Source organism: Eretmochelys imbricata, chromosome 12, assembly GCF_965152235.1.
Source record: "Eretmochelys imbricata isolate rEreImb1 chromosome 12, rEreImb1.hap1, whole genome shotgun sequence".
Classification (NCBI taxonomy): domain Eukaryota; kingdom Metazoa; phylum Chordata; order Testudines; family Cheloniidae; genus Eretmochelys; species Eretmochelys imbricata.
In genome coordinates, this window is record NC_135583.1 from 41,353,877 (window position 1) to 41,380,033 (window position 26,157).

General features: G+C 44.5%; 2 protein-coding genes across 2 annotated transcripts in view; one reads left to right on the top strand and one right to left on the bottom strand.

The window, feature by feature from the left end:
• NFAT5 (nuclear factor of activated T cells 5) overlaps positions 1-17,364 on the top strand; it is a 147,800-nt gene extending 130,436 nt beyond the window's left edge. Inside the window, exons 13-17 of the mRNA XM_077831518.1 lie at positions 432-678; positions 2,445-2,556; positions 5,065-5,279; positions 12,766-12,831; positions 15,647-17,364. Coding sequence (XP_077687644.1) covers positions 432-670 — 239 coding nt within the window. The 3' untranslated portion in view covers positions 671-678; positions 2,445-2,556; positions 5,065-5,279; positions 12,766-12,831; positions 15,647-17,364. The remainder of the gene's footprint in view (positions 1-431; positions 679-2,444; positions 2,557-5,064; positions 5,280-12,765; positions 12,832-15,646) is intronic.
• A 5,888-nt stretch (positions 17,365-23,252) lies between these two features.
• Positions 23,253-25,816, bottom strand: NQO1 (NAD(P)H quinone dehydrogenase 1). The gene is given in 3 exon segments (XM_077831440.1): positions 23,253-23,939; positions 25,441-25,596; positions 25,664-25,816. Coding segments are annotated over 3 exon segments (618 nt in total). The 3' UTR covers positions 23,253-23,630.
• Between the last annotated feature and the right edge of the window lie 341 nt (positions 25,817-26,157).

Here is a 26,157-nt window from a genome sequence, read left to right on the forward strand (position 1 = left end):
GTTATTGACATGTTTTTGAATCTTTTGATCTTATGTGTAATTGATTTGTCCTTGTACACTGGCAAACTTGCATACCTAATTTATGCATGTGCAAAAGCATGTGTACTTTTGTGCATCCTCTTCTGCCGATTTGGACCTGAATAAAGATGTTTACACTAGTATGTTAACAAACTCCTTTTATGAGTGGATTTCCAAGTTTCAATATCCATGTGTGAAGACTTAGATTCTATTCCTTACTCTACTGCTAGCCTGATGGGTGACCTTGGGCAAGGCACTGCACTGTGTTGTGCCTCAGTTTCCCCACCCATCAAAGGGCATAACAATACTGACCTTTGTAAAGCACTTTGAGATCTACTAGTGAAAAGTGCTAGATAAGAGCTAAGGATTATCATCATCATTTATTGTATTTATGTTCATTTCTTTCTTAACAGACTGTGGCCAGCTCTTAACCTCTGGACCATCTGCATTGCCAGATCAGCTGATGGCTATAAGTCAGCCAGGTCAGGCACAGAGTGAGGGGCAACCAGCAGTGACAACGCTTCTGTCTCAGCAGATATCTGAGAGTTCTCCACTACCTTCGTCTATGACAACCAATCAGTGTATAGAGAAAATAGATGACTTGCTTGTGTCATTACAAAACCAGGGGAACAACATGACTGGCTCATTTTAATTGGCCAAGTAAGTAGTGACTTTGGGTCTGTGGGTGGTCTTGCAATGATATTTAGTAACTTTTTATATATACCAAAGAACCTCTTGTTTTAACAGATGATGACTTCGCAATGAAGTCACAGTGCATGCAGAAATCAGTTAATATATCTCTATGCCCCTGAAGCAAGTATATAATTCAGGGGTGGGCAAACTTTTTGGGCAGAGGGCCACATCTGGGTGGGGAAATTGTATGTGGGGCCAGGGCAGGGGGTTGGGGTGCAGGAGGGAGTGCGGGGTGTGGGAGGGGTTGTGGTGTGCAGGAATGGGCTCAGGGCAAGGGATTGGGGCGGAGGAGGGGTGCGGACTGTGGGAAGGAGCTCAGGGCAGGGGTTTGGGGTGCAGGAAGGGTGCGGGGTGTGACGGGGCTCAGTGCAGGGTGTTGGGGTGCAGGATGGTTGTGTGGTTGGCAGGGGGCTCAGGGCAGGGGGTTGGGGTGCAGGGTGTGACCAGGCTCAGGGCAGGGAGTTGGGAGCGGGGTGTAGGAGGAGTTCTGGCTCCAGCCCAGCGCCGCTTACCTAAAGTGGCTCCGGGGTGACAGCAGCATGCACTGGGGCCATGGCAGGCTCCCTGCCTGCCGTGGCCCCATGCGGTGTCGCTCCTGGAAGCAGCCGGCACCACGTCCCTGCGTGGCCCCTGGGGGAAGGGGGGCACAGGGCTCCACGCGCTGCCTTTGCCGCGCCTCCAGGTACCTCCCCTGAAGCTCCCATTGGCCATGGTTCTCCATTCCCAGCCAATGGGAGCTGCGGGGGGCAGTGCCGGGAGGCAAGGGCAATGCATGGAGCCCTCTGCTGCCGCGTGTCGTTCCCCCCCCCCCCCCGGGTTGCAGGGACTCGGTGCCGGCCGCTTCTGAGAGCAGTGTGGGGCCTGTGGCACCATGGGCGGCAATCCCGTGGGCCGGATCCAAAGTCCTGAGGGGCCAGAGGTGGCCCGCGGGCCCCAGTTTGCCAACCCCTGGTATAATTTTTAATAGTCCAGTGTAGTGAGTATTGCTGTTCATCAAGAGATCAGAAGCTGTAGAAAATAATTGATCAAGTTTGGGTTTTGTTCTTGAATGGTCATTCGTTGGTCTGTCACCTGGCATTGTAGTCTAATCATTGTAATGGCAAAGGTAAGGTGAATGGGTCACTTTCAGCCTGACCTGGCATCTCTGAGAACTGTCACCAAATCTGGCTTTAGGTAAAACTTTGGGTTTATTGTGGATGCATTAGACGCCACTTCAGTCCATAGTCTTCAAAGCCCTTCCCATCGTGCTGAAGTAGTTTGCATGAGGGCCAGGCATTGCAGGAAATGGTGTTTATTGAACAGGCACCACTTGCTGAATCATTGTTAGAACTGAGCCAATACAACAGCACGGAGCTAGGAAGTGTCTATTTCTGGAAGGTGCCTTTTCCCCCCACATCAGAGGTAAAGCTCTGCTCATGCATGAGCATTAAATATATATGGGCTCTTCAATTCAGGTATAGCCACACCGTCTGACTATATCCACCTTTTGTAATGATGTTCTGCCTCCCAGAAAAACCTGAAGTTTCAATTGGGTGCTGTGCTCTTCACTTTCTGTTTCGTAATGATGTTGTAAACTGCAAGATAGTTGTCATATTCTGTCCCAAAGATGGCTGCATTTTGGCACTGGGTGTAGACTTGTTTCTGTAATTTGTAAAGAGCTTTCAAATGAAGGAGCTACATGAAAGATGAGACTTCACTAGTTATGCCTAACTCTGTTTTGTTTTTAATTTCAGAAATTCTGTGAAGGAAAAGATTTCCAAGATCCTCTCAGACCTTGTGGCTCTGGATTAGGGTGTATGGAGCTGAACTGTTCTGTTAAAGAATGGCCTGTACCCAAGCAAATATGTAAACTTCACTCTCTTTTCTAAAGAGCACATTTGCTGCCTACTGCAGTGTCTAGCAATTGAGGCTATAATGATAGCATTTGAGACACCTGAAGCCAATAATGGCTGAAAAGCTGTGCTTTGTGTTACAGGGGGTGGAACTGGACTGTTAACCACCTTCCTAGGCCCCATTAGTTAATGGGCTGCTGTTTTAATTCAAAGCATGACTGCTCAGCTATTATTGTTAGAAAATAACACGTTATCATGTTTACTTTTTCTTTCTTCCCTTCCTCCTTCACAACACCTCTGTTGAGTAGGAAAGCTTGTGAAGCAGGAACATCATGTGCCCTAACTCGCGTTGTGATTCATGGCATAGCTGTCAGTCAGTGAAGGAATTGCAGTTTTTCCAGTCGAGCTGAAGGACCATTGCAGGGGTGTGTTATTCGCAGCAGGTGGTGGTGGTGGTGATATATATAATATACAATCAGAAAATCTGCTACAACTCTAGGAGCAGCCAGAGAGATGTGGGTGCTTCCCATCTGAGGGTGTGATTAACAGGTTTTTTTCTGTACTGATGATTTTAGATATAAACTGCATAGAGTAAGAATTAGGTGGCTCTATCAAAATGAAGGGGAAAGTCACAGTAAATTGTGTTCTAAAATCCCTTGAACTGAAGAGCGCAATCTGCCTAGCTGAGGAAACAACTGCTTCATGCCTCTCACTATTTTGTCATAGATTAGAACTTGAACATTGTGCTTTCTCATGCCAGGCTGCCCTCTTTCATTCTTTCCATGCTCTTCATCCCTCCCCCTAATTTTATATTTGTTTCCTAAGCAAATACAAATATCCTGCTGGTTTTAGAAACTGAAGTAACTCTTAGGTGTCCAAGGCACCTCTCACTGTGGTAGCAAAGTGCCAAGCCAGTGGCTGCATCTTTATAGGTCACCAGGGTTTGAGGGCGTGAGAAAATGCTGGTTTTGTCTCCATCCCCCAAACTTCCTGAATCCTAGAGAAACCCTACTTTTCCCTGTTGTTGCTGATATAAAGTCTTAAACTTTATCCCATATGGGGGCAAACAGCATGATTTTTAATCATTCTTTAAAACATCACTTCAAGCTGAGCTGCTGCATCTTTGTAGCGTTCTTGGTTCATTGCAGGTTTGAAGCATCCATTTTACTAGCAGTCCCCATGAGTTGTAGCCTCTCTGGGGTCATACATTAATTAAAAACAATTTACTCATGTTTTACAGTATCTAAGAATAACCCACTCTAGGCCATGCAGTTGTAGTGTGAGGCATGTGGATTCTTTCAAATGATCTGACTAGCTCAAGAGAGATGTGGTGCCTCACAATAACCTCAGGCAGACGTTTTCTTCAGTCTTTTCCCTCTCCTTCCTGTAGAAAGATGTTAATGCAGGTTAGAGCCAAACAGCTGTCATGCGTGGCTACTATGCCTTGGTGTAGCATAATTGGTATCCTGTCACTTTTCATTTTGGTTATTTTAAGTAATGGAGAGTAGCCTGTAAATGGTTTTCAAGTTACCCTAGTCTGTTTACTGCGTGTTTTTTCTAACTTGTGCACCTAGTTGAGCCATGTAGAGATGTTCTTTGGTTTTAACGGTTTTTCCCGTGTGTCAAAATCTGTCACAATGTTCATTTTCTCTTTTTGTGTGTGTGTGTGTGTGTGTGTCTGTCTGTCTGTCTGTCTGTCTGTCTCTCTCTCTCTCTCTCTCTCTCATTGAGAGGCATTGAATTACGTTTTCAGTAGTAAGGCTTCTTGCCGATATGAAGGGAACTTTTCAGAAAGAGACCTGCTCTGGGTCATTTAATTTTGAATACAGTTTTCAATCGTTCAAGTTTTGGATGGTTTATATCTAATGTGTGTTTCATTTTTTTGGAAAGCTATATTTTGTATTTAGGAAATGGTATACTATTTTGCTATTTGTACTGAGTGAGTACAATGGCATAAATATAAAAATTTATATATATACATATATATAAAATATTCTTTTTGCCACACATTTTTGTGGTAAATTTGTGAGTTTGTCTGATGTTCTACCACAACGTGGCGTCTGATAATGGTGGGGGTGAGGGTGGGGTTTGTTATGTCTTTACTCAGTATTTAAGTACTTTTTGCAACATAAATGGTTTGTTCATCTTGGGCCATTCCATCTGGCAATGTATTGTTCCCGTTGGCTCTGGACAACTTCAGTGTGTGTTTGTGTCTGTCACACAGCAGTGGGATGTAGTAAGGAAACCCATTTAGACAACTGTCTGATGGGCTTTCATTCAGAATGAGCCATTCAGCTTTTACTCTGTCACTGTCTATTTAATATTTTATTAGCTCCTTTGTGTTGGATCTTTTAATTTATAATTACACTAAAATGTTTGAAATTATAATCATGTTAAAGAAAATTTTCTCGACTTCATAATGTCCAGAGCTGCTTTTTAGCTCTGAACCATACGCTTTTCTTCCGGTAATTTTTCTCCTGCTATGGAAAAAAGTAAAATAAAATCCTTTGTTATGGTTCAGGACATGAAAGAGCAGCCTGTCAGCACTGAATGAGCGCTGTCTGAGGATGAATAGAAGGGTTCTGCACAGCATCGGATTGAATACACCATCCTTTTGTAATCCGTTTGTAAGAAACTGGTGGCTTCTGCAAGAGCAGCTTGTTCACACTAAGTCCCAGAACGAGGATGTTTGGTGATACCTTGATGGCTGCGTAGGCCAACAGTGGGCAGAATGAGGTGATGAGGATGATAAACTGACTTGTGTGCTGTTTGTTTTGTTTTTTGTTCTTTTGAAGGAGAGCATCCTCATGATGAAACGTTGTTGGTCGGTGCCAAGAAACCAGGGACCAGTTCTCCATTTAATAAAATTGGTGTCCAAAATAGAACCTTTTACCAGGACTGCTACAATTCCCACTGTGGGGGGAATGTTTAAATGTGTGCATATTTTTAGATTGTTGATTACAAGGGCTGTGCTACCATATTCAAATAACGACATTATCTATATTTTCTTTTGTGTCAAATTTACTGTCTGTTTTAGGTCAATGTTAAATGTATAACATTTTGAACATGTGATTTGGTTACAAAAAGTATTTGTCTTCTGAATGAAGGGTTTGCTCAGTGGTTGACAAGTGCTCTTGCTGCTGCTTTCAAACAGCTGTTACAGAGGATAAAGAGAGAGGTTCAATGAGCCAGCAAAGGCCTAGGAAACCGCTTACAGAAGTTGTTTCATGGCAGAAGGACCTAAAAATAATGTGAACCACATCTTTGTTCCTTCAGAGCCCTGCTCAGGCACTGTTTTGATTTCAATAGTTGACATTTACTTTTGGAGCTTATCCTTTGTTTTTTCTTTTACCCCCAACTTATTTATTCCATAATATGTCTGCATCAGTATGGGTATTAGAGGAAAAGCACACAAAGTGGATTGCCTGTAGAGTTATTGAGAGGCAGGGGAATCAAATCCAGTTTGGTTTGAAAAGTTAGATATTATTTAAGGTAAATGAAAATATGTGCATCTTGAGTAGTCAAAAAATGACATTAACTATTACCCCTTGCTTATGATGAACATTACTTAAGAAGCCAGACTGCCAAAGATCAAATGTTAGGAGCATTATTGCAAAAGGAAATTTGCTTTCATATCTGTCAGGCCAATGTTCACCAATGGAAGTAGATGGTTTTATAGCTATACGTGCTGGATGGAAGCTGGAAAGCTGTAGAACTATATTTGTAGGGTGGATTTTCTGTGTAGTGTTTCTTTTTCATAGAACCATATTGTTATATGGGACCTCAAAGGTCATGTTGTCTAACCCTCTGCCAAGATGCAGGATTTGTTGTGACTAAACCGTCCAAGACAGATGCTATCCAGCCTTTTTTTGAAAACCTCCAGTGATGGAGATTCCATGCTTCCCTAGGCAGTTTGTTCCATTGTCCTACTGTCCTTACAGTTAAGAAGATTCTTGAGCTTTTCTCCTGCATGAACTCTCTATTAAACCACCTTTAATACAAAACACACACACACATTCTCTCCCTCAAACTAGGTTATATTCTCCAGGCTTAAGTCACTTCTCCATTAACTTCCCTGACTCTCCTAAACCCCATTTTTCTGATGTTGTCTCTACAGCATGTCTGATGTGTACTGCACACCTGTTTCCTAATAACTGACTAATATCCAGGGAGATGCTCCCTGCTAGCTACCACATCAGTATGTCTTCTACCTGTGTCATGTTGTCTCCATGTAAACAACACCCTTGTATAAAAAGAAACTGTTAAACTATTATTCCTTTAGTGATGAATAAAGTAGGTGGATAACACTTAAGCTGTAGAAAAAGTTAAGACAAGCATTAGCCAAACATTTCCTATGGCAGGAGATGATCATCATCACTTTCCACTTCACAGGCCAGTCTACTTGTTGGCACTAATTGTCTTCTACTCTTTCAATGGTTATCCAAGCCAAATGCTCTACTATTATTTCCTTTGTCAACAAAATCAATTCAAGTCATTTCAGCCTTGCTGGGCCAAAATAGACAGTTAACCACCAGGCCTTTTGTTTGGCTAATTTTACATTATTGTCAGTGTGCTCAGAGCCTGTGAATGGACACCTTTTTTTATTTATACTCAATTTAAATAAAAAATAAACAGGTTAGTGTCTGTCAATCTTGACAGCATCCCTTCTCATACTTACCCAGAACTGGCATGTCCAGTTGCACAGATGTACATTTTTCTAATCTACATAAGCCTTGAGTTTTCCAGTGCTCCTGCTATGACTTTGATTAGGGGACACTGACCAAAAAGAAGTCTCATTCTGTTGCTCTGGTAAGATTTTTCATTCTCCAAGATTGTCCTTCCAAAGCCTTCAGAAAGGACAAACCACACAGGAGCTCAAATCCGTTCTCTGACGTAGCCAAAACAACCATATGAGCAGCAGGAAAGATGCTTTGTTATAAAATTTATTCATTGGAATAAAGAAATTAAACACCCAAAAAGGTCAAACTTTTATAAATTATAGAAACAAGATGGGGGTGAGATCATCTTTTATTGGACCAATTTCTGTTGGTGAGAGAGACAAGCTTTTGAGCTACACAGAGCTGTTCTTCAGGTCTGGGAAAGGTACTTAGAGTGTCACTGCTAAAAACAGGACAAACAGATAGTTTAGCATAAGTAAGCTGACTTAGAACAAGGCTTCCTTAGCTCTTGTCCCCTAATACCCCTACCCTACCTGAGCTACATTGATGACATCTTCATCATCTGGACCCATGGAAAAGAAGCCCTTGAGGAATTCCACCATGATTTCAACAATTTCCATCCCACCATCAACCTCAGCCGAGACCAATCCACACAAGCGGTCCATTTCCTGGACACTACTGTGCTAATAAGCGACGGTCACATAAACACCACCCTATACTGGAAACCTACTGATCGCTATACTTACCTACATGCCTCCAGCTTCCATCCAGGACACACCACACGATCCATTGTCTACAGCCAAGCTCTAAGATACAACCGCATTTGCTCCAACCCCTCAGACAGAGACAAACACCTACAAGATCTCTGTTGAGCATTCGTAAAACTACAATACGCATCTGCTGAAGTGAAAAAACATATTGACAGTGCCAGAAGAGTACCCAGAAGTCAACTACTACAGGACAGGCCCAACAAAGAATATAATAGAACGCCACTTGCTGTCACCTTCAGCCCCCAACTAAAACCTCTCCAACGCATCATCAAAGATTTACAACCTATCCTGAAAAATGATCCTTCACTCTCTCAGATATTGGGAGACAGACCAGTCCTTGCTTACAGATAGTCCCCCAACCTGAAGCAAATACTCTCCAGCAACCACACAACAAAAACACTAACCCAGGAACCTATCCTTGCAACAAAGCCCGATGCCAACTCTGTCCACATATTTATTCAAGTGACTCCATCATAGGACCTAATCCCATTAGCCACGCCATCAGGGGCTCGTTCACCCACACATCTACCAATGTGATATATGCCATCATATGCCAGCAATGCCCCTCTGCCATGCACATTGGCCAAACCGGACAGTCTCTAGGCAAAAGAATAAATGGACACAAATCTGACGTCAGGAATCATAACATTCAAAAACCGGTAGGAGAACACATCATCCTCTCTGGCCACTCAGTAAAAGATTTAAGGGTGGCAATTTTGCAACAGAAAAGCTTCAAAAACAGACTCCAACCAGAAACTGCAGAGCTTGAATAAATATGCAAACTAGGTACTATTAATTTGGGTTTGAATAGAGACTGGGAGTGTCTGGGTCGTTACACATATTGAATCTATTTCCCCTTGTTAAGTATCCTCACACCTTCTTGTCAATTGTCTAAATGGGCCATCTTGATTATCACTACAGAAGTTTTTTTCTCCTGCTGATAATAGCTCATCTTAATTAGCCTCTTACAGTTTGTATGTCAACTTCCACCTTTTCTGTGTGTGTGTGTGTGTATAGCTTCTTACTATATAGAAGAAAAGGAGTACTTGTGGCACCTTAGAGACTAGTGCCACAAGTACTCCTTTTCTTTTTGCGGATACAGACTAACACTGCTGCTACTCTGAAACCTTCTTACTATATGTTCCATTCTGTGCATCCGATGAAGTGGGCTGTAGCCCACAAAAGCTTATGCTCTAATAAATTTGTTAGTCTCTAAGGTGCCACAAGTCCTCCTGTTCTTTTTAGTATAAGTAGTTATATATTCTAACGGGCCATTCAAGGTGAAGGGGCCCATTAACACCCCTTTAGTCATAGGACAAAAAGGGGAGTTAGTGGGTTACAGATTGTTGTAATAAGCCATAAATCCAGTGTCTCTGTTAAGACCATGATTTTTAGTGTCCAGCAAAGTTATGTATTTAAGCTCCCAGGCTCATCTGTTTAAAATGTGCAGATTTCCTTTGATGAGGACTGGTAGGCCTGGGAGCTTAAATTCATAATTTTGCTGAGTGTTAATGGGCCACTTCACCTTGAATGGTCCCTTACACTACTTATGCTAAACTAGCTACTCAACCTTGTATTTAGCTGTGAAACTCTGAGTTCTCTTCCCAGATCTGGGGAAGAGCTCTGTGTAGGTCAAAAGCTTGTCTCACCAACAGAAATTGGTCCAGTAAATATATTACCTCACCCACTTTGTCTCTCTCATATCCTGGGACTAATATGGCTACAATAACAATGCACAGAAGAAGAGAAATTTAATTACAGAATTTTATTTTCAATTGTATCTCACACATTGCTCTATTACTTAACAATTATCAGGCTGTCTATTCAAACTATGTACCCATTTGCAGAGCTCTGTCTATACAAGTATTTATCTGAACAGTGGAAGCATCAAGCATGGTGAGGAATTGCTTAGTGTTCTCTGAACTTGGAACTGTAGGTTGAAAGTGAGAAAAGGGAAATTTAATCTGACCACTGGGAGAAGAAAGAATTATCCCAGTGAGAGATCTGTTTCTGTGGAATAGTCTTGCAAAGAGAGTGGTGGAAGACCCATTATTTGAGATGTTTAAAAGCTAGCTGGATTGACAGTCAAGAGCATATTGTAAGGCTCTTGAGTGTAGAATTTTGATGAGTCTTTTGGGACAGATCTTGATAATTCTACATGCAGAAATATTCACCCTTGCAGTTCTGGTAATGGTGTGTGCAAACAGTCAGTTATGTGTGCAAATGTATACATTTGTGTACAAATAGTTGCCTACTAAGAGCCAGACTTCATGAACTCTTTACTTGATATGTGATATACACTACTTAGAGACAATAAAAGATACGGCACAGCAGAGAAAATCTGGGGAAAATGTACATATAAAATTCTCCAGTTTAGTCTGTGCTTTTGAGAGAGAATGTAGAAAAGTCTTTTTTCCCTTATATAATTTCTTGTATATGTGTAAATATATTGTGCATAAAAATCCTTGACTTGTACATATGTATATAGTTGGAATCAGATGATATGCCAAAGAGACAAGGTGGGTGAGGTCATATCTTTTATTGGACAAACTTCCGTTGTTGGACAATAAAAGAAGAAGCTGGTCCAATAAAAGAGATTACCTCATCACACCACCTTGTGTGTCTCATATCCTGGGACCAACATGCTGACAACAACACTGCAAACCATCACTATACCATTGAGTTTATTATATAAATGCATAAAGACTGTTATAGTAACATTTTTATAACTTTCAAAGAACATAGTTGTCCTTAGTGTGCACTTGTTTCTCTAACTCTCTTCAATAGATCAGTAATAGCTATATAAATGTGTAAATACTGTATGAGTGGGGAGGGATTAGTAGTGTAATAATAAGTATTATCCCAGAAATATGTACTTTTCAGCAATTCACTAAAATCCATGGGATTAAGGTGAAATGACTGTTTGAAACATCCCTGTGCTTTTCTATTTTTCTATAGAGTTTTATTAACCTTTAGTGAATTTGATGTTTTGTGAAATGCGCGAACTGGCAGGCCAGGAAATCGCAGTCCCCTGGATGGGTTCAGCAAGGGCAACAGCAGTATGTTTCCCACACACTTCTCTTTGCCAATTTGCCTCACTCCTTTTCAGGAGGGGCCACTTCTCAGGACTCAGTTTCCCAGGCTTCTCAGCAGAGGCTACCAGATAGTGCCAAGGACACCCTGGTGGGGTTTGTGGTAGGGACTAGCTAGGAGCTGGACTAATAAAAGTAATCCACTTTCAACAGGGGTCACCAAACGTCTGTCAAATGGCAAAGATTTTTACCCCATTACTGAGCTGGACTGGGCTTAAACCAAGGACCTAGATCTACCTGTGTAGCTCCTTCTGGTTCTACTTTTTCTGATTTTTTTTGCACCTAAGGAAAGGTGATCAAAAACCAAGGGTTGCTGAATTTTGTTATAAGGTTTTAACCAATAAGGTTTATTTATTGAAGCAGTCTGACGAGTAAGTTCTCCCCAGTGGTATCTTGCTGTATGGGGAGCACTGGACTTGCCAGTACTTACTTGTTGAAGACTTAGGAAGAGATTAAACTCTTAACGGGAATGTCGGTTCTTGACAGAAATGAAGAGCAATGTATTTTGCTCCCACAGCTTTTCCTGGTGCATTCTAATTTGACAGTCAGTTAATCCCCAGACATTATGATTCTGGCATGTTTGATTCAAACCACCTCTGCTCGCTCCCTTGCAGTGTCCAAGACCGATGCCCTGACTTCCCTCTTTTCCCTTAATGCTGAGCACTTACCTGGTCCTGACCTTCCTCCTGCTGTACCTTAGAAACACTCCCTTCCGCAGTTGTGCTCCTCCTGGCTGGGAAATTGTCCCACAAAATGCACATCCCATTCAAACCAGCATAAGCATATCAGTGCTCTTCCTTCCAGCTGCTGAATTCTCATTTATCCTCCCTTGACAAGTGCTTGGTTCAGATGCCTAACAGCTGTGAAACCCAGCCACCAGACTTGTTCTGGTCTCCAAGCCAGGAGAGGGACAGATCCTCAGCTGGTGCAAATTGGCATAGCATCATTGAAGTCCTTGGAGCCAGAGGAATTTACAGTAGCTTAGGGTCTGGTCCAGAGTGTCCACTTCCTGCGTGTGCTCCATCTAGGCAGGAGGTAGTATTCTGAGCAGGTTAGTCCCATGTGGTGTTAGTCCCATTTCAGGGAAAAAATGCAGCATTTCTGGATGTTATGGGATTGGGATCATGCCCCTGTGTCCTGTTAAAAGGACCATTACCAACCTGAAGCTTTTCTGTGCTGATTACTATTTGATATAAAGAGTTTTTGAGGTTTGTCCCCATACAGCTCACTGTTTTTAATGGGTAAGCTCCAAAAGCTTCAAATTAGAGCCTTCTACCTCTGTTGTTGTTCTCTGCGTAAACTCAACATGCTTGTGTCCTTTCTTTCTGGAGTGGTTTATCTGCCTTTCTGCCATGTTTTTGTTGGAGTGCACAGATCACCACTGAGCTATCTTTTCTGTTGTCCTGCAATGTGAAAGTAGCACCAGATATTCCTTTGTGCATTTCTGTGTATATGGCTTTTGTAGTTGGGATCTTCAGAGCACTGATACCAGGTGTTTTCAGTTTATTCTATGAGGGGAGATTTCATTTGCATCTATGTTTTTAGCTATCCTGTGATAACTTGTTGAATATTAAAATAAAAATAAATATTTTGCTTCTATTGGGACATTTGTATACTCGCAACTATATTTCTGTAAACAGCTGCAGTCAAGAATAAAACATTGAAAGTTTTCATTTTGCAGCGTGAACTCCTGTCATGTTCTTTCAAAGGCAGCTTCTCTCGTGCCCCAGTGAAAAAAGCAGCTACTGTAAGTACTTAATAAATTTGGCTGGCTGGTGATGGTAACCTTATGGCTTGGTGCTGACACAGGGGAGACTGAGTCCAGGCTGGTATCCTGCTCAGGCACCCTTGTAGGAATTGTTACACAAGCAAATACTCTTTGCAGCTTTCCCAGGGGTTTTAGTGATTCCTTTTGACCTCATAACTGGTTCTCCCAACTCCAGAGTGGTCTTACAGAGGCAGAAATCTCCTTGCTGCTCGGGCCATGGCATTTGCATTTATAGGGTCATGAAAATTGCTATATTAATCTGGTCCAGTATCCTCTTTGACAGTGTTCAATACCAGATGTTTAAGAGGAAGGTGCAAGAAACCTCCATAGTGGACAACTATGGTTAATCTGTCTATAGGGTAATTCTTAAGTAATTCTAAGATGGTTAGCTAGATGTCAATTCTGGACAAGGTGATACAGGATTCAACTGATTAGGAGTTAAAGGCTAGGAGTATAATTTCTGACATCAACATGATTTTATTGGAAATAGGGCTCGTCAAACAAATCTGATCTAACTCTTTGAGGTAACCAGTTTGGTTGATAACGGCACCTGCACAGAGGTAAAGTGGTTATGCTTTTGTAAGGTGTTTGACTTAATACCACACAACAGTCTGATGAAAACATTAGCACGATGAACTGGATGAAGAGCTGGCTAGCGACAGGTATCAGCAAGCAGCTGTCCGCAGGGCATTGCCATTGAACCGGGGAGTTTCCAGTGGGGTCCAGGAGGGATCGGCTCTGGGATGAGGCTCTCCAACGTTTCCAACAATGACCCAGAAGAAACAGACACTCACGGCTGATGATGTTTGCAGGTGACCCAGATTGTCAGAGTGGTAAATAGTGTTGAAGACAGGGCAGTCATACCTAGCTATCTGGATTATTTCGCAATCTGGGTCCATTCAAACTGTGTTTTTAATACAGCCACTTGCACATTTATAAATCTAGGACTGTGGTTTTTAACCTTTTTTCATTTGTGGACCCCTAAAAAATTTCAAACGGCAGTGCAGACCCCTTTGGGAATCTTAGACATCGTCTACAGACCCCAGGGGTCCACAGGCTATAGGTTGAAAACCACTCTTCTATGGTAAGTACAGCCTTTCACAGACTCCTTAGACATAGTCTGTGGACCCCCATGTGTCCACGGACCAAAGGTTGAAAACCACTGATCTAGGAACAAGGAATGCAGGACGTACCAACAGAATGGAGGCCTGTAGCCTAGAAAGCAGTGACTGAAAGGATTTAGGATTCACGAGGTATGTCTACACTACAGTTAAACACCCGCAGCTGACCTGCGCCAGCTGACTGGAGCTCATGGGGCTGTTTAATTGCAGTGTCAATGTCTGAGCTCAGGCTGGAGTCCAGGCTCTAAGTCCCAGCACTTGGGCTGCAGCCTGAGCCCAGAAGTCTACAGTACAGTTAAACAGCCCCACAGCCTGAGCCCTGTAAGCCTGAGACAGGTGTGCATATCTAATTCCAGTGTAGGCATACCCATAGTGGACAAGCAACTGACCAGGAAGCTCCCAGTCTGGTGCTGTGGCAAAAAGAGTTAATGTGATCCTTAGATGTATAAACAGGAATAGTGATTAGGAAGGTGATTTAACCTGTGAAAATGGCATTAGTGAGACCAATATTCTAATGCTGTGTACAGTTCTGGCGTCCACATTTTAAAAAGGCTGTTGGAAAATTGGAGAGGGCGTAGAAAAGAGCCACACGAAAAATGACTGAAGGGCTGAAGAAAATGCCTTGCAGTCAGAGGCTTAGAGCTCGGTATGTTTAGCTTGTCAAAAAGAAGATTGAGAGGTGACTTGATTAGTGTCTAAGAACCTTATTAGAGAAAATACCAGGTACTTAAGGGCCGCTTAATATAATAGTGAGAAGCAGACCAAGAACCAATGTCTGGATGCTGAAGCCAGACAAATTCAAATTACAGATAAGGCACAATTTTTTAATGGTGAGGGTGATTAGCCACTGCAACAAACTCCCAAGAGAAATGGTGGATTCACCCTCTTCATGTCGTCCATTGAGACCAGACACCTTTCTGGAGGTAAGGCTTTAGCCAAACACAAGTTACTGAGCTCAATATGGGGTAACTGGGTGAAAAGTAATGGCCTGTGTTATACAGGAGGGCACATGAAACAATCTGATGGTTCCTTCCGGCCTTCAGCGTCGTGAGCTATGCTGCCTACTGCAATGTTGCCACACCCTTCCAAAATGAGTCTGGACCCCCAGTATTATTTTGAAAAAGGGGAGGTTGCCTTTTGATTTCAGAGCCCTCAGGGTTCACTCAAGTCACATTTTCAAGTTTTCCTCTGCATCCATGAGGAACAGAAATTTACCTTTTTAAATAACAAAAACTGAGATTCTCAATTATAGGATTCTACAAGCTGGATTAAAAAGCACAAAATATTGCTAGATTCATAATAAAATTGCAGGAGTTGACAATCCTGCTAGTGATTGATTTAGCCTTCTACCCAAAAACATGAGGTTTAGAACTTCTATAAAATTGTCCTCCGTAATGTGATTGTATGTTTCCACGTTAGCCATAGAAACTTCTGATCTTTTGTAGAATCCTTTTAAGCCCTTGACGTCAATGATACATTACGGCAAGGAGTTCCACAGGTTGATTATTCATGGTAGGGTTGGGAGGGAAAGTGTTTTCTTTTATCAGTGGTATTAACTTGCTGCCTTTCACTTTGACTGAGTGTCCCTTGTTCTTGTATTTTGAACGGGTGAACATGAGACCCTGACTGACTGTCTAACCATTCATGCTTTTGTTATGTAATCCTTCTGCCAGGGGTATTCCTTCCACAAGTGTCTGCATACATTTGTCAACACTGTGCAGAATGATAGCAGATGAAATTCAATCACCTCGTTTTGCTAGGTCTCTCCAGAGTTCCTCAGTCTCCTCTAGTCTTGATTAACCTAAATAACTGTATCATCTGTAAAGCGTCTGGCTAGGGGGTACACGAGTTCTTCACCAAGCCCAAGAACTGTCTTCACAGCACCAGCTTGGAGAGGGGAGCCTACAACTCAAGATGTCTACATTGGTCAGCAGCTGTCAGCTTGGCCCCATGTGGATTTGAATTGTCTTTACTTTGCAATCTCAAAGGATGTATTTAATCCATAGTGCACACAATAAGATTTCAATTGCTACCTTGAAATACCATGAGACAGGAAGCTCTCGTGTTGACAAGCTGGAATGTTAGACTAAAAGAACTGGGTTTTCTTTTAAAATCATTGGAAATCTGAGATTTTCCAGTGTCTTGTAAGATGGGTTGTGGTTTTGATTTGGGGTATTTCAAACCATTTAGTGATTAGATTAACCAAACTAGAAGCACTTTCCCTTAGATAAGGTTGAAGCTCTGAGACTGAGTGTTTTTCAAAAGGTGAAGTTTGTTGATGCAGAATAAGGAACTGTCCCCTTCCTCTGGTGGGAGGAACACACAACACTATTAAAGGGAGATGCTGAAACGTTAAAAAATGCTTTGTTTAGATCCTTCTTCCTATATATAATTCATAGTTAAAATGTTCTCACTAATCACGTCATCATCCTTGAAATGAGTAAAATGAACAATTTTATGCTAAAGCTTTTCTTACCACTGCAGACATTAAAGCAGTTCAAGAAAAGTACTTCTGAAGTTATGGCTGCTGGCCAGTGGCATAACACAGCCCCAGAGGGTCCTCATGCAAGAACATGTTAGGGGCCCCCTTCCCAATTCTGAAATCTGCCCACCTCCAATTCCCACACTGCCCCAATCTAGCCCGCGTCCTCTAGTGGCTGCCTAGGTCCTCCCAGCCCTGCCACCAAGCCCCTTACTCCCACATATTCAATATTTTGCATAGTGTGACTGATGTCTGTAACTCCCCCCAACCCTCCCCAAAAAAACCCAAACTCCAGATTCATGAGACGACTTTGGAAGAAACTGGCATGGCCTTAACTGGGTGAAAGGGCTTAAAATAATATGTTACCGAATATTCAATATGAAAGAAATCCTATAAAAACAGATTATTTTAAAAAACCAATCACAACATCCATCCAGCAGCGACATTAAAAATAAACTTAATTATCAGCTTTATCACCTCTGTCATAAATGTAAAGGGAAGGGTAAACACGTTTAAATCCCTCCTGGCCAGAGGAAAAATCGTTTCATCTGTAAAGGGTTAAGAAGCTAAGATAACCTCGCTGGCACCTGACCAAAATGACCAATGAGGAGACAAGATACTTTCAAAGCTGGGGGCAGGGTGGGGGGAGGAGAAACAAAGGTTCTCTCTGTCTGTGTGTTGCTTTTGCCGGGACCAGAGCAGGAATGCAGGTCAGAACTCCTGTAAAGAGTCAGTAAGCAATCTAGTTAGATATGCGTTAGATTCTTTTTTGTTTAAATGGCTGATAAAATAAGTTGTGCTGAATGGAATGTATATTCCGGTTTTTGTGTCTTTTTGTAACTTAAGGTTTTGCCGAGAGGGATTCTCTGTTTTGAATCTGATTACCCTGTAAGGTATTTACCATCCTGATTTTACAGAGGTGATTCTTTTACTTTTTCTTTAATTAAAATTCTTCTTTTAAGAACCTGATTGCTTTTTCATTGTTCTTAAGATCCAGGGGTTTGGATCTGTGTTCAGCTTTGCAAATTGGTGAGGATTTTAATCAAGCCAGGAGAGGGGGTGTTGGGCTTGGGGGGATTTTGGGGAGAAAGACGTTTCCAAGCGGGCTCTTTCCCTGTTATTTTTGTTAGACACTTGGTGGTGGCAGCAATAAGGTCCAGGGACAAAAGGTAAAATAGTTTGTACCTTGGGGAAGTTTTAACCTAAGGTGGTAAAAATAAGCTTAGGGGGTTTTCATGCAGGTCCCCACATCTGTACCCCAGAGTTCAGAGTGGGGAAGGAACCTTGACAACCTCCAATTTCTTCTCCAAACAAGGCATTTACAGTCATCTTTCCCTTTTGGAATCGGGCTGTAAATCAAACAGCTTATCTCTAGAATCTTTATCTTGATAAAGAAGTTCCTATCGAGGTGAAACACGCTTGAAACATAACATTTTAAATTGTATGCAAGGTCTGTATTCCCACTTACACTGTTTGTCTCAGAGGTGATGAGTCAAAGTTAAACTCGTTAAAATATGTATATACATTTATTTTTCAGTTCATCCCATTTTGACCCAGCTTTTCTCAAAGAGCTCGATTGTTGTTCTAATATAAATGGTAAATCGTTCAATTTCTCAATTCTTGATTCTGACCCGCCACAGTTCTGTAGCTGACATTTGTTTCACAACCCTAGTGATGAAGTAGATTTATTAGCTGTAGCCACAAGAATTCTAAACTAGTATGTCAGTTTCATTTCAGTAAATCAGGTCGCTTTCCTAACCCCACAGTAATAGGAATTTGGGGGATATACCCTGGAAATGACTCTGGTATCAATTCTCTATCTGACTAGGTGCTTTTCATTGTGGAATAATCCCAGATGATAGGAAAATGATGCCCTAAACGATGGGATCCTCTCCAGCATTCTGCTGCAAATTTCTTTCATTCTGCAGGGACTGGTGGCTGAAAATAGCTACTAATACTTTTGCACTGGCACTGTCCCCATAAAGGGGAACTTGCAAAGCTCCCAGTGACTCATACCATGGCCTTCCAGTGCCACTTTAAAAACACATCTAGCCGCACTGATCTCAGAACCCATCACTATCTAGCCCTTCTCCTCCTGTCCCTTCCCTTTCTTCAGTGCCTTGCCGCTTCCAGGACTTGATACACAAAGTGCTTGCCCTCTCAGCTGAATATGTAAATATTGTAGGGGGTAGAATAATGTTATGGGGATTCTTTTCTCCTCTTTTTTACATTGCCAGGTAGCTTTAAAGAATGGAGTCCCTGTGTTTGGCCTTCAGCCATGATCTCCAGGTGAGACTTATGAGAAGTGCTGTGCACTTTGTAGCTTATTCCTTGGTTTTCAGGCCCTGCAAGGGCTGCTGCTGAGCGCTTTGGAAACTGACAATCCACAGTCTCTGTGTTCTCTCTCTCTCTCTCTCTCTCTGTCTCTCTCTCTCTTATACCACCATGGGTTCTTGGATGGGCACCAACAAGCCCTATGCTTGGTTCGTTCCTGTCCTCACAGGAGAGGCTCAGGTCATTTGTTAGTTTTGGAGCTGCTGACTTCTTTCACTGGACACTTCCCATCGCTACAGAGTCATCCCAGTACTTCAAGCTCTTGTTCCTCCATGAAAGTCCCTGGTGTTGCTTTCAGGCAGACTCCTCCTCCTGGTGCTGGAGTGGCACTGAGGAGCTCTGGCAATGAGTCTACGCTGCAAGGCTGCCTGTAGCAGGGCCTTTGAGCGGAGTGTCAAGTGATCCAAATGGAACTCTCAAAAGCTGCGCTGTGCTCACTGCTTGGTACTTGGTCTGTGACTTGCTCTGACTCTGAATACCTGTAAAATGGGCTATGACTTACCTGTGTCCTGAGGGTCCTGTGACCTGCCATTTTGTAATATTTGTAAAGTGCTGCAGAAGGACACAATCGTTCAACTCTCCTGCTGCAGTCATGGAGCAAGGGAGCAGTGGGAAGTTTGCATTAACCCCCTGGGGCCACTGCAGCGTCTGAATAAGTGCTCGTGCAGGGAGGGAGACTAGCGGCCCTGGGTGCTGCGGCCCCTCCTTTCTCTGCTGTAAGTCTCAGTACTGCAGCAGCAGCCACAGCTTAGGATCTGGAAGAAGCTGTGCAGGGGGAAAGGATTCGATTCTCCTTTCTCCAGAGAAAAGTCGGACCTTTGTTCTTGTTGCATTATCGCCCCCAGAAGCATGTGGCATCTCAGGTCTCTATTCCCTTGGGGTCTGGTGCTTGGGTTTATTTTGGATGAGCCTGGTGATTTACCACATCTGCAGTCCAGTTTCATGGGCCTTTTGATTTGTTAAAGAAAAATGCCCCCCTGGCCTTCAATGATTTGGAAACTAAGGAAAATCCCTGAGCGAGCTGTGGCGTCTGTCACCTTGGAAAGAGCCAAAGTGCCTCAAGGGTCCAGCATTTCCATGGCTGTGTCCACCAGCCACCCCCACGCTGCCAGCCATTGTGCATGGGTGACAAGACAGCCTCATTCCACCAGTGGGTTCCACATTTAAAAAAACCTGTCCTTCGTGGGATAAATAGCAGCAGGTGGCACTGTCAGAGGCACAGGACTAACTCAGGAGCCAGAGTGCTGCATCTCTGGGTGCTTTTGTTTATGCTGGGTAAAATTTTCAAACAAACTAAGACCAGAGAAAATAGAGCAGTGGAGTGAGTCTGCCCCCCTGCAGGCACATTGCAGCGGGGATTGCTCAGACATTAAACTAACACCATATTTGATTTTGTCCAGGAAACAGCAAGAGTGAGAGTCAGAGGATGCATCTGCAGTACGTCATGTGCAATTCACAACTAAGTTGGGGTTTAACCGATTGTTCTGAGTGCCCTGGGCGGGGAGACCAAGGGACACAGCCCTTTTCCTGTTGGCTGGGCAGGACTGTCTTCCCCACGCATGTGCTGAGTGCTCAGGATACTGTCTGGAGCAGGCAGGGAGTTAGTCAGAAGCTTTAGCCCTCTACAGTGAAGAGGGCCGGGAGGGTTTTGTACTAACAAAACCTTGAAACAACCAACCCCTGTATCATAAGTGCTCCAGCCTGCAACCCTCTGACTGTTCATTCCTCACTGGGACCAGTTAGTGCTGAATCAAATGTTTGCAGTTCACCACAATTAAGCAGATTTATACAGAATTTATATGAACGTAGTGAGGACTCAGGCAGAGCCCTGAAGGGGGCAGTGCTAGGTTCAGATCATCTTTGCTGTCAGGTGCCTCTCCCCTCCCCCCCCTTTTTGATCAAAGGCTGGGTATTCCCTGAGATGTGCCTCTCCTCCCATCGTGTACAGTTGCAGGTTGGGTGGGGTAAAGGGGCTTCTTTCAAGTTCAGTCAACTGCCATCTCTAACTCTATCAAACTCGGTCTCTGAGTGGGGAAGAAAAGGTTCCTTTGGGTCCACTGGGATTAGAATATTGAATGCAAAAGAAAATATCCCACCAAGGCCACGTGTGGCTACTGGGAAAAGCCAGCCAGGCCCCACTCTGAGCTGACATGCAGAAAGAGAGAACTTGCTTTGTGCCTGCCGCACTGCGAGTTTGGTCAGACTTTCTCCTCTAGCTGGTCGGCTGAGTCCTGGGGTCTGTTCTCCCTCACTGCCCTCCTAGCTACTCCACACACACACACCAGCCACTTGTCTCCTATTGCTCATTTGCAGAGTGAACTGATTCTCGGGTGCAGAGTCAAAGCTCTGCCAATGCAGGGGGAGGAGCATTTCATGCAGCTACTCCTGTTAGAGCCTAAAAACCCACCAGCGGTTTCCTGGGACGTTACTCTGAGGACCCCAAGAGCCCTCACCTGTAGGTTTCTCCCAAGTTGAATGGCTGCCACCAGTGAATCACTATAGCGATGGCTGCGTTACTGCTCCCTTCTCTTCTATCCATGCTGCAGCTCCGACCAACCAACAACTGGCATGTGCCATCTAGTGGCTCAACCCTAAATCTCTCCTAGCTGCCCAGCTGTGCTGGGCTCCTTCAGAGCCAGAGGTGGCAGCAGCAGTGGCTGCTCCCTTCTTTCAACAGTTCCCAAAAGGATGGGCCCAGCACATAGGTGCCTGTTGGAATGCAGACCAGGCCATTCTGCCTGTTGTTCTGCACATGGAGAGCGCCTTGCTGACAGCACACCCACCTGGCTGCAGGACCTGCACACCTTGTGTGTCATCTCCCTGGGCCTCACTTCCAAATCCAGTGAGGGAAGCCTCTGGGGATAGGGCAGATAGACCCTCATGTATTTTAGAAGTGAAGGAAAATCTGGATTGCAGTCGAGGACCTTAGGACTACCTGCCAAGTGATTGCAGGCTAGTCTCTTAGAAGCCAGGCTCTCGGGGTGTGGCTATGGCACGCTCGCTCCTGGATGGGAGAGTCTGAGGGTCCAGTAGTCAGGGCGGCCTGTCCTTGTAGAGCAGAGCTGTACAGTGTGCTCTCTAAGGCACATCAGAACATTCCAGTCTGTGTAGGAGTGTTGCGAGGATAATTTCAAACCTTGCGCTGGCCCCGAGGGAAGCTGTGTCCCTTTGGCTAAGAATCAGACCACCAAGGCCATGGAAGTATGCTCCTCTAATGTAAAAGGAATGACCCTTCTCCCACTAGCAAATTCTAAATGTGGGCAAGGGATACACTCCACTTCTTTTACCAGTCCAAAGAGCAGGCTTGAAGTGGCTCAATGGCTTCTTCAATATACCATGATTAAAGGGGGAATCTCCTCATCACTCATCCATGAAACTTAATTGTGCCAAGAGATTTGCAAGCATAATATCTGCATATTACCATAGCCCAGGGCTACTGATGATCAGGTTTGCACTGATACATATGCACTTACAGGACTGCACCCTCCTCCTGGCCTGGCCACTGCCCAAAGGGGTCTGCGAAATAGCTTTTGGCACTGACCTCAGACCCTACCAAATTTGAGGCCTTACCCAGGAAGAGACAGGGCCAGCAGTGCCAGTCCTCTTCCTGAGGTTCAGCCTAGTGGTTAAACAAAGACCAAACGTTTTCCTCCCAGCAGCCAGATCACCTTCCAAGCTGTGTGACAACTTGAAAACGTAATGAAAACAAGGTGAGCTAGAGAGGGGGCAAAACTTGTGTTATTCAAGTGACCTGATGGAGATTCTTGCCCCTATTGTCCTCCTGGTATTGACTGAGGTAGCACCTTGAGCCAGCTTGCACGCTTTGTCAGTGATGCTGTTCCTGCAGCAGGGCTACACTCGGCAGCCAATGTAGAAAGAACAGTAGAGATGGCTGTGGCTTTTCTCTGCTCTTTGGAATGGTGGACCCAAGACAAATCAGGGAGGTCTCTAAACCCAATGGAAACCTTCCTTGCAAGTAGCAGGATCATAAATTTAGACAGCAGAGCAGGGACTTCCTTCCAAAACAAACAAGGGGCGTTTCTAAAAGGGTGGGGGAGAGCGAGCCACCGAGGGAAGGGGAAATGTAGTGAATGAGGGCCAGGGCCTTGGGGAAAGGGCCTCAGGGAAGGGGCATGGCTAGGGTGTTTGGTTTTGTGCGATTAGAAAGTGGGCAACCCTAGACATTTGAGGGGAAGGCTCTGAGTTACTACAGAGAATTCTTTCCCAGGTGTCTAGCTGGTGGGTCTCACGCCCATGCTCAGGTCTAACGAATCACCGTATCTGCGTTGGGAAGGAATTTCCCCCCAGGTCAGATTGGTAGAGACCTCGGGGGCGGGTGCAATAACTCAGTGCAGGGGTTGTCCAGGCCTGAAGGTCACCCCTGAACACAAGGGCACAGATATATAGAATAAGCAGTTCCAATAGGAAACCTCTTTATTTAGAATCATTGTGTTATACATGAACAGAGAGCTTACATTGTACGATACCAAGACCACCAGGGAAGTGAACAGCAAGCACCATGTAATAATAGGGAGGCAAGATTCCCAACTCATCCCACTCTCAGATGCTATTGGAACCCAGTAGGTTAATTACCGCTACCTGACTGGAGGAGGTATGGCACTGACGCCTCCCTGAGTCAAGGGGAGATAGGAGTAGCCTGCAAGAGGCACCAACGCCCCCATGAGGAAGAGGTGGGAAGAGAAGAAATGCTCTCCTCACCCTACGAAAGAGCAGAAAGGCATCTGAAAGTAGGGTAAAGCCAAGAGACCTGCCACCATGGCAGAGCCACACAGTGATAGAGACCAGAGAGGAGCCCACTGGGCCTTGTGTCGCAGAGGAAGCTATTTCTTCTGGGCTTTGACCTGGCTGTCAGGTGGGATGGCTTTCCCCAGGTGCTTTCCCACACTCAGCCCATATTTCTGAGCTTTCTGGCGGTCCTGCACCTCCTGTTTCAGCACAAAGCCCCCTACGTAGCTCAGATCAAAGTTGATGTCTGGAACAAAACTGATAGGTTTCTCTTCCCAGATAGCTTCCAGTCGCTTCTTCCAGTCCTCCAGGATCTGCAAACAGGCATCCTCAGGAGCGTGACTAATGCTGTAGGCGATTTGGGGCTCCTAGACTTGCAAGCCACAGAAATGGAGCAGGCTACTCTAGAGTGAGAAAACACAGGAAAGCTCTAAGACTGCCAAGGCTTTTATTTGGGCAGGACAGGCCGCCTTCAGTTCAAGGCTATTACAACTACTGGAGAAGGCCGAGAACCAAGAGTAACAGCACATACTGGTACCCTCAGGGTTTCTGGTTTGCTATGAAAATCTAATTCCTCAAGTTATGTCTTGTTCTATGGGTTTAGCTGTACAGCAGGAGGGGTGACTTGCATCCCCTTGTGCGGCAGGAATTTTGGCCTGGAGTTTTATAGATTCCAAGACCAGAAGGGACAATTGTGATCATCCAGTCTGACCTCTGCTGTAGCATAGGCTGCAGAACTTCCCAGAACATAGCTTCTAGAAAGAGATCCAATCTTCATTTAAAAGTTGCCCATGATAGAGAATCCACCAAAACCCTTGGTTCGTCCCATGGTTAATTACTCTGTTTCCCCTCTGATTTTGTCAAGCTTCCAGCCACAGGATCTTGTTCTACCTTTGTCTGCTAGATTGAGCAGCCCATTATTAAATATTTGTTCCCTTGGAGGAACTTAGAGCACACTCATCAAGTCACCCCTTATCCGTCTCTTTGTTACACTACACAGATTCAGCTCCTTGAGCCTATCACTACATGGTTAGAAAACCTGCCTTATAACCAATCTCATGGCTCTTCTCTCAAATTTACAACATCCTTCTGGACTTGTGGGCACCAGCACTGGACACAGGATTCCAGCAGTGGTCGCACCAGCGCCCAATGCAGAGGTAAAGTGACCTGTCTGCTCCTACGTGAGATTCCCCTGTCCATGTATCCCAGTCAGTGTTTCACTGAAAGCTCATGTGCAGCTGAGTAGCCCCCAAACTCTTCCCAGGCTCCAGTCCTCCAGCCTGTAAGCAAGGCTGACGTTCTTTGGGCCTAACTGTACACCTTTATGTTACCCATACTAAAACTCACAGTGTTTGCTTGGGCCCAGTTGAATGGGACTCTTTAGTTTGACTGTTTCTCTTCAGTTCCCATCTGTGCTTCAAACAGGCAAGCAATACCTGCCAGCAACCCTGAGCCTTCCTCACCCCCTGTGCACGCAGGTTGGACCTGACCCCAGTTTCCCAAACTAGCACTGTGCCAGGAGCTGAGCAGGGGTGTCCTGGCACAGCAACCGAGGGACAGAGCCCTGCGTTACAGTGGAGTCAACCTAGATGTAGAGAAATGGCTTTGGGCCTCAAACCGCCAAGCCTACCCCATATCTAGTCTCTTTTCCAGCTGGCTGAGCCTATCCATCTCCACTGAAGCCTTGCCCTGGGGAGTTCCACAAGCCAGTGTTCAGTTCTATTACCCACACCACAGGCGGATACACATATACGTGCTAGCTTCACCCTCTGGGGCAGGAGGGACAGATCCTTCCCTTTACAGGGACACTATCACCTCTCCCACTTTCCAGAATAGAGTCCGGTAATGATTATGCTTCTTTCAACCCAGGACTTTCCCCTTTCCTCTGGCAGGGAGAGATGGTACCTGGAATATCAGAAGGTCTGCAGCTTCAAGCTTCTTCTGCTCTGCTACAATGTTGCTGCTCAGCCAACCTTCTGCCCATGCCAAGGCTGTCTCAGGACCATACTTGAAGTTGTTGGGGTCTTTTGACTTACCTGAGATAGGAGACAGAGATCAGTACTAAGAACAAAGATGGGAAATGCTGAACTTTAAGGGGAGTAGTGATGTTCAGTACCAGTGATGGCACAGGGTTAAACTTCATCTTGTATAGGTCAGAAATGGTGACACTCCAGCCTCTCTTCTGTAGCACGCCCACAGCAGCATCTTTCATGGCATGATTGAAGGAGTAGTTCTCCTCGTGTGCCAACACAATCAGGGCCTTTCTTCCTGCAAAGCACATCAGCAAGCTAGAGCCCTTTCCTCCTTTGTGGGAGAAAGGGACACGCAAGAGACCAATCATAAAACTGAGCAGCTTTTCTATGATTTGCCTTTGGGGTGACCAAGAACTGACCCTTTAGAACAAGGGGACTGACTATTCTGTGCACTTTCATAAACCCACAGGTGTCACTCAAAGCATTGCAAAGTGTTGTGTGATTAGTATGTGGGACTCCCCTACTGTTCCTAAGAACTGTGCACAGATCCTAGCTGATGCAACAGTCCGTTCAGCAATTGGCAGGGGTGGGGGCTGCGTACAAGCCTCCCTCCATGCACCCTCCCAGACACATGCTCGTAGTACATGCC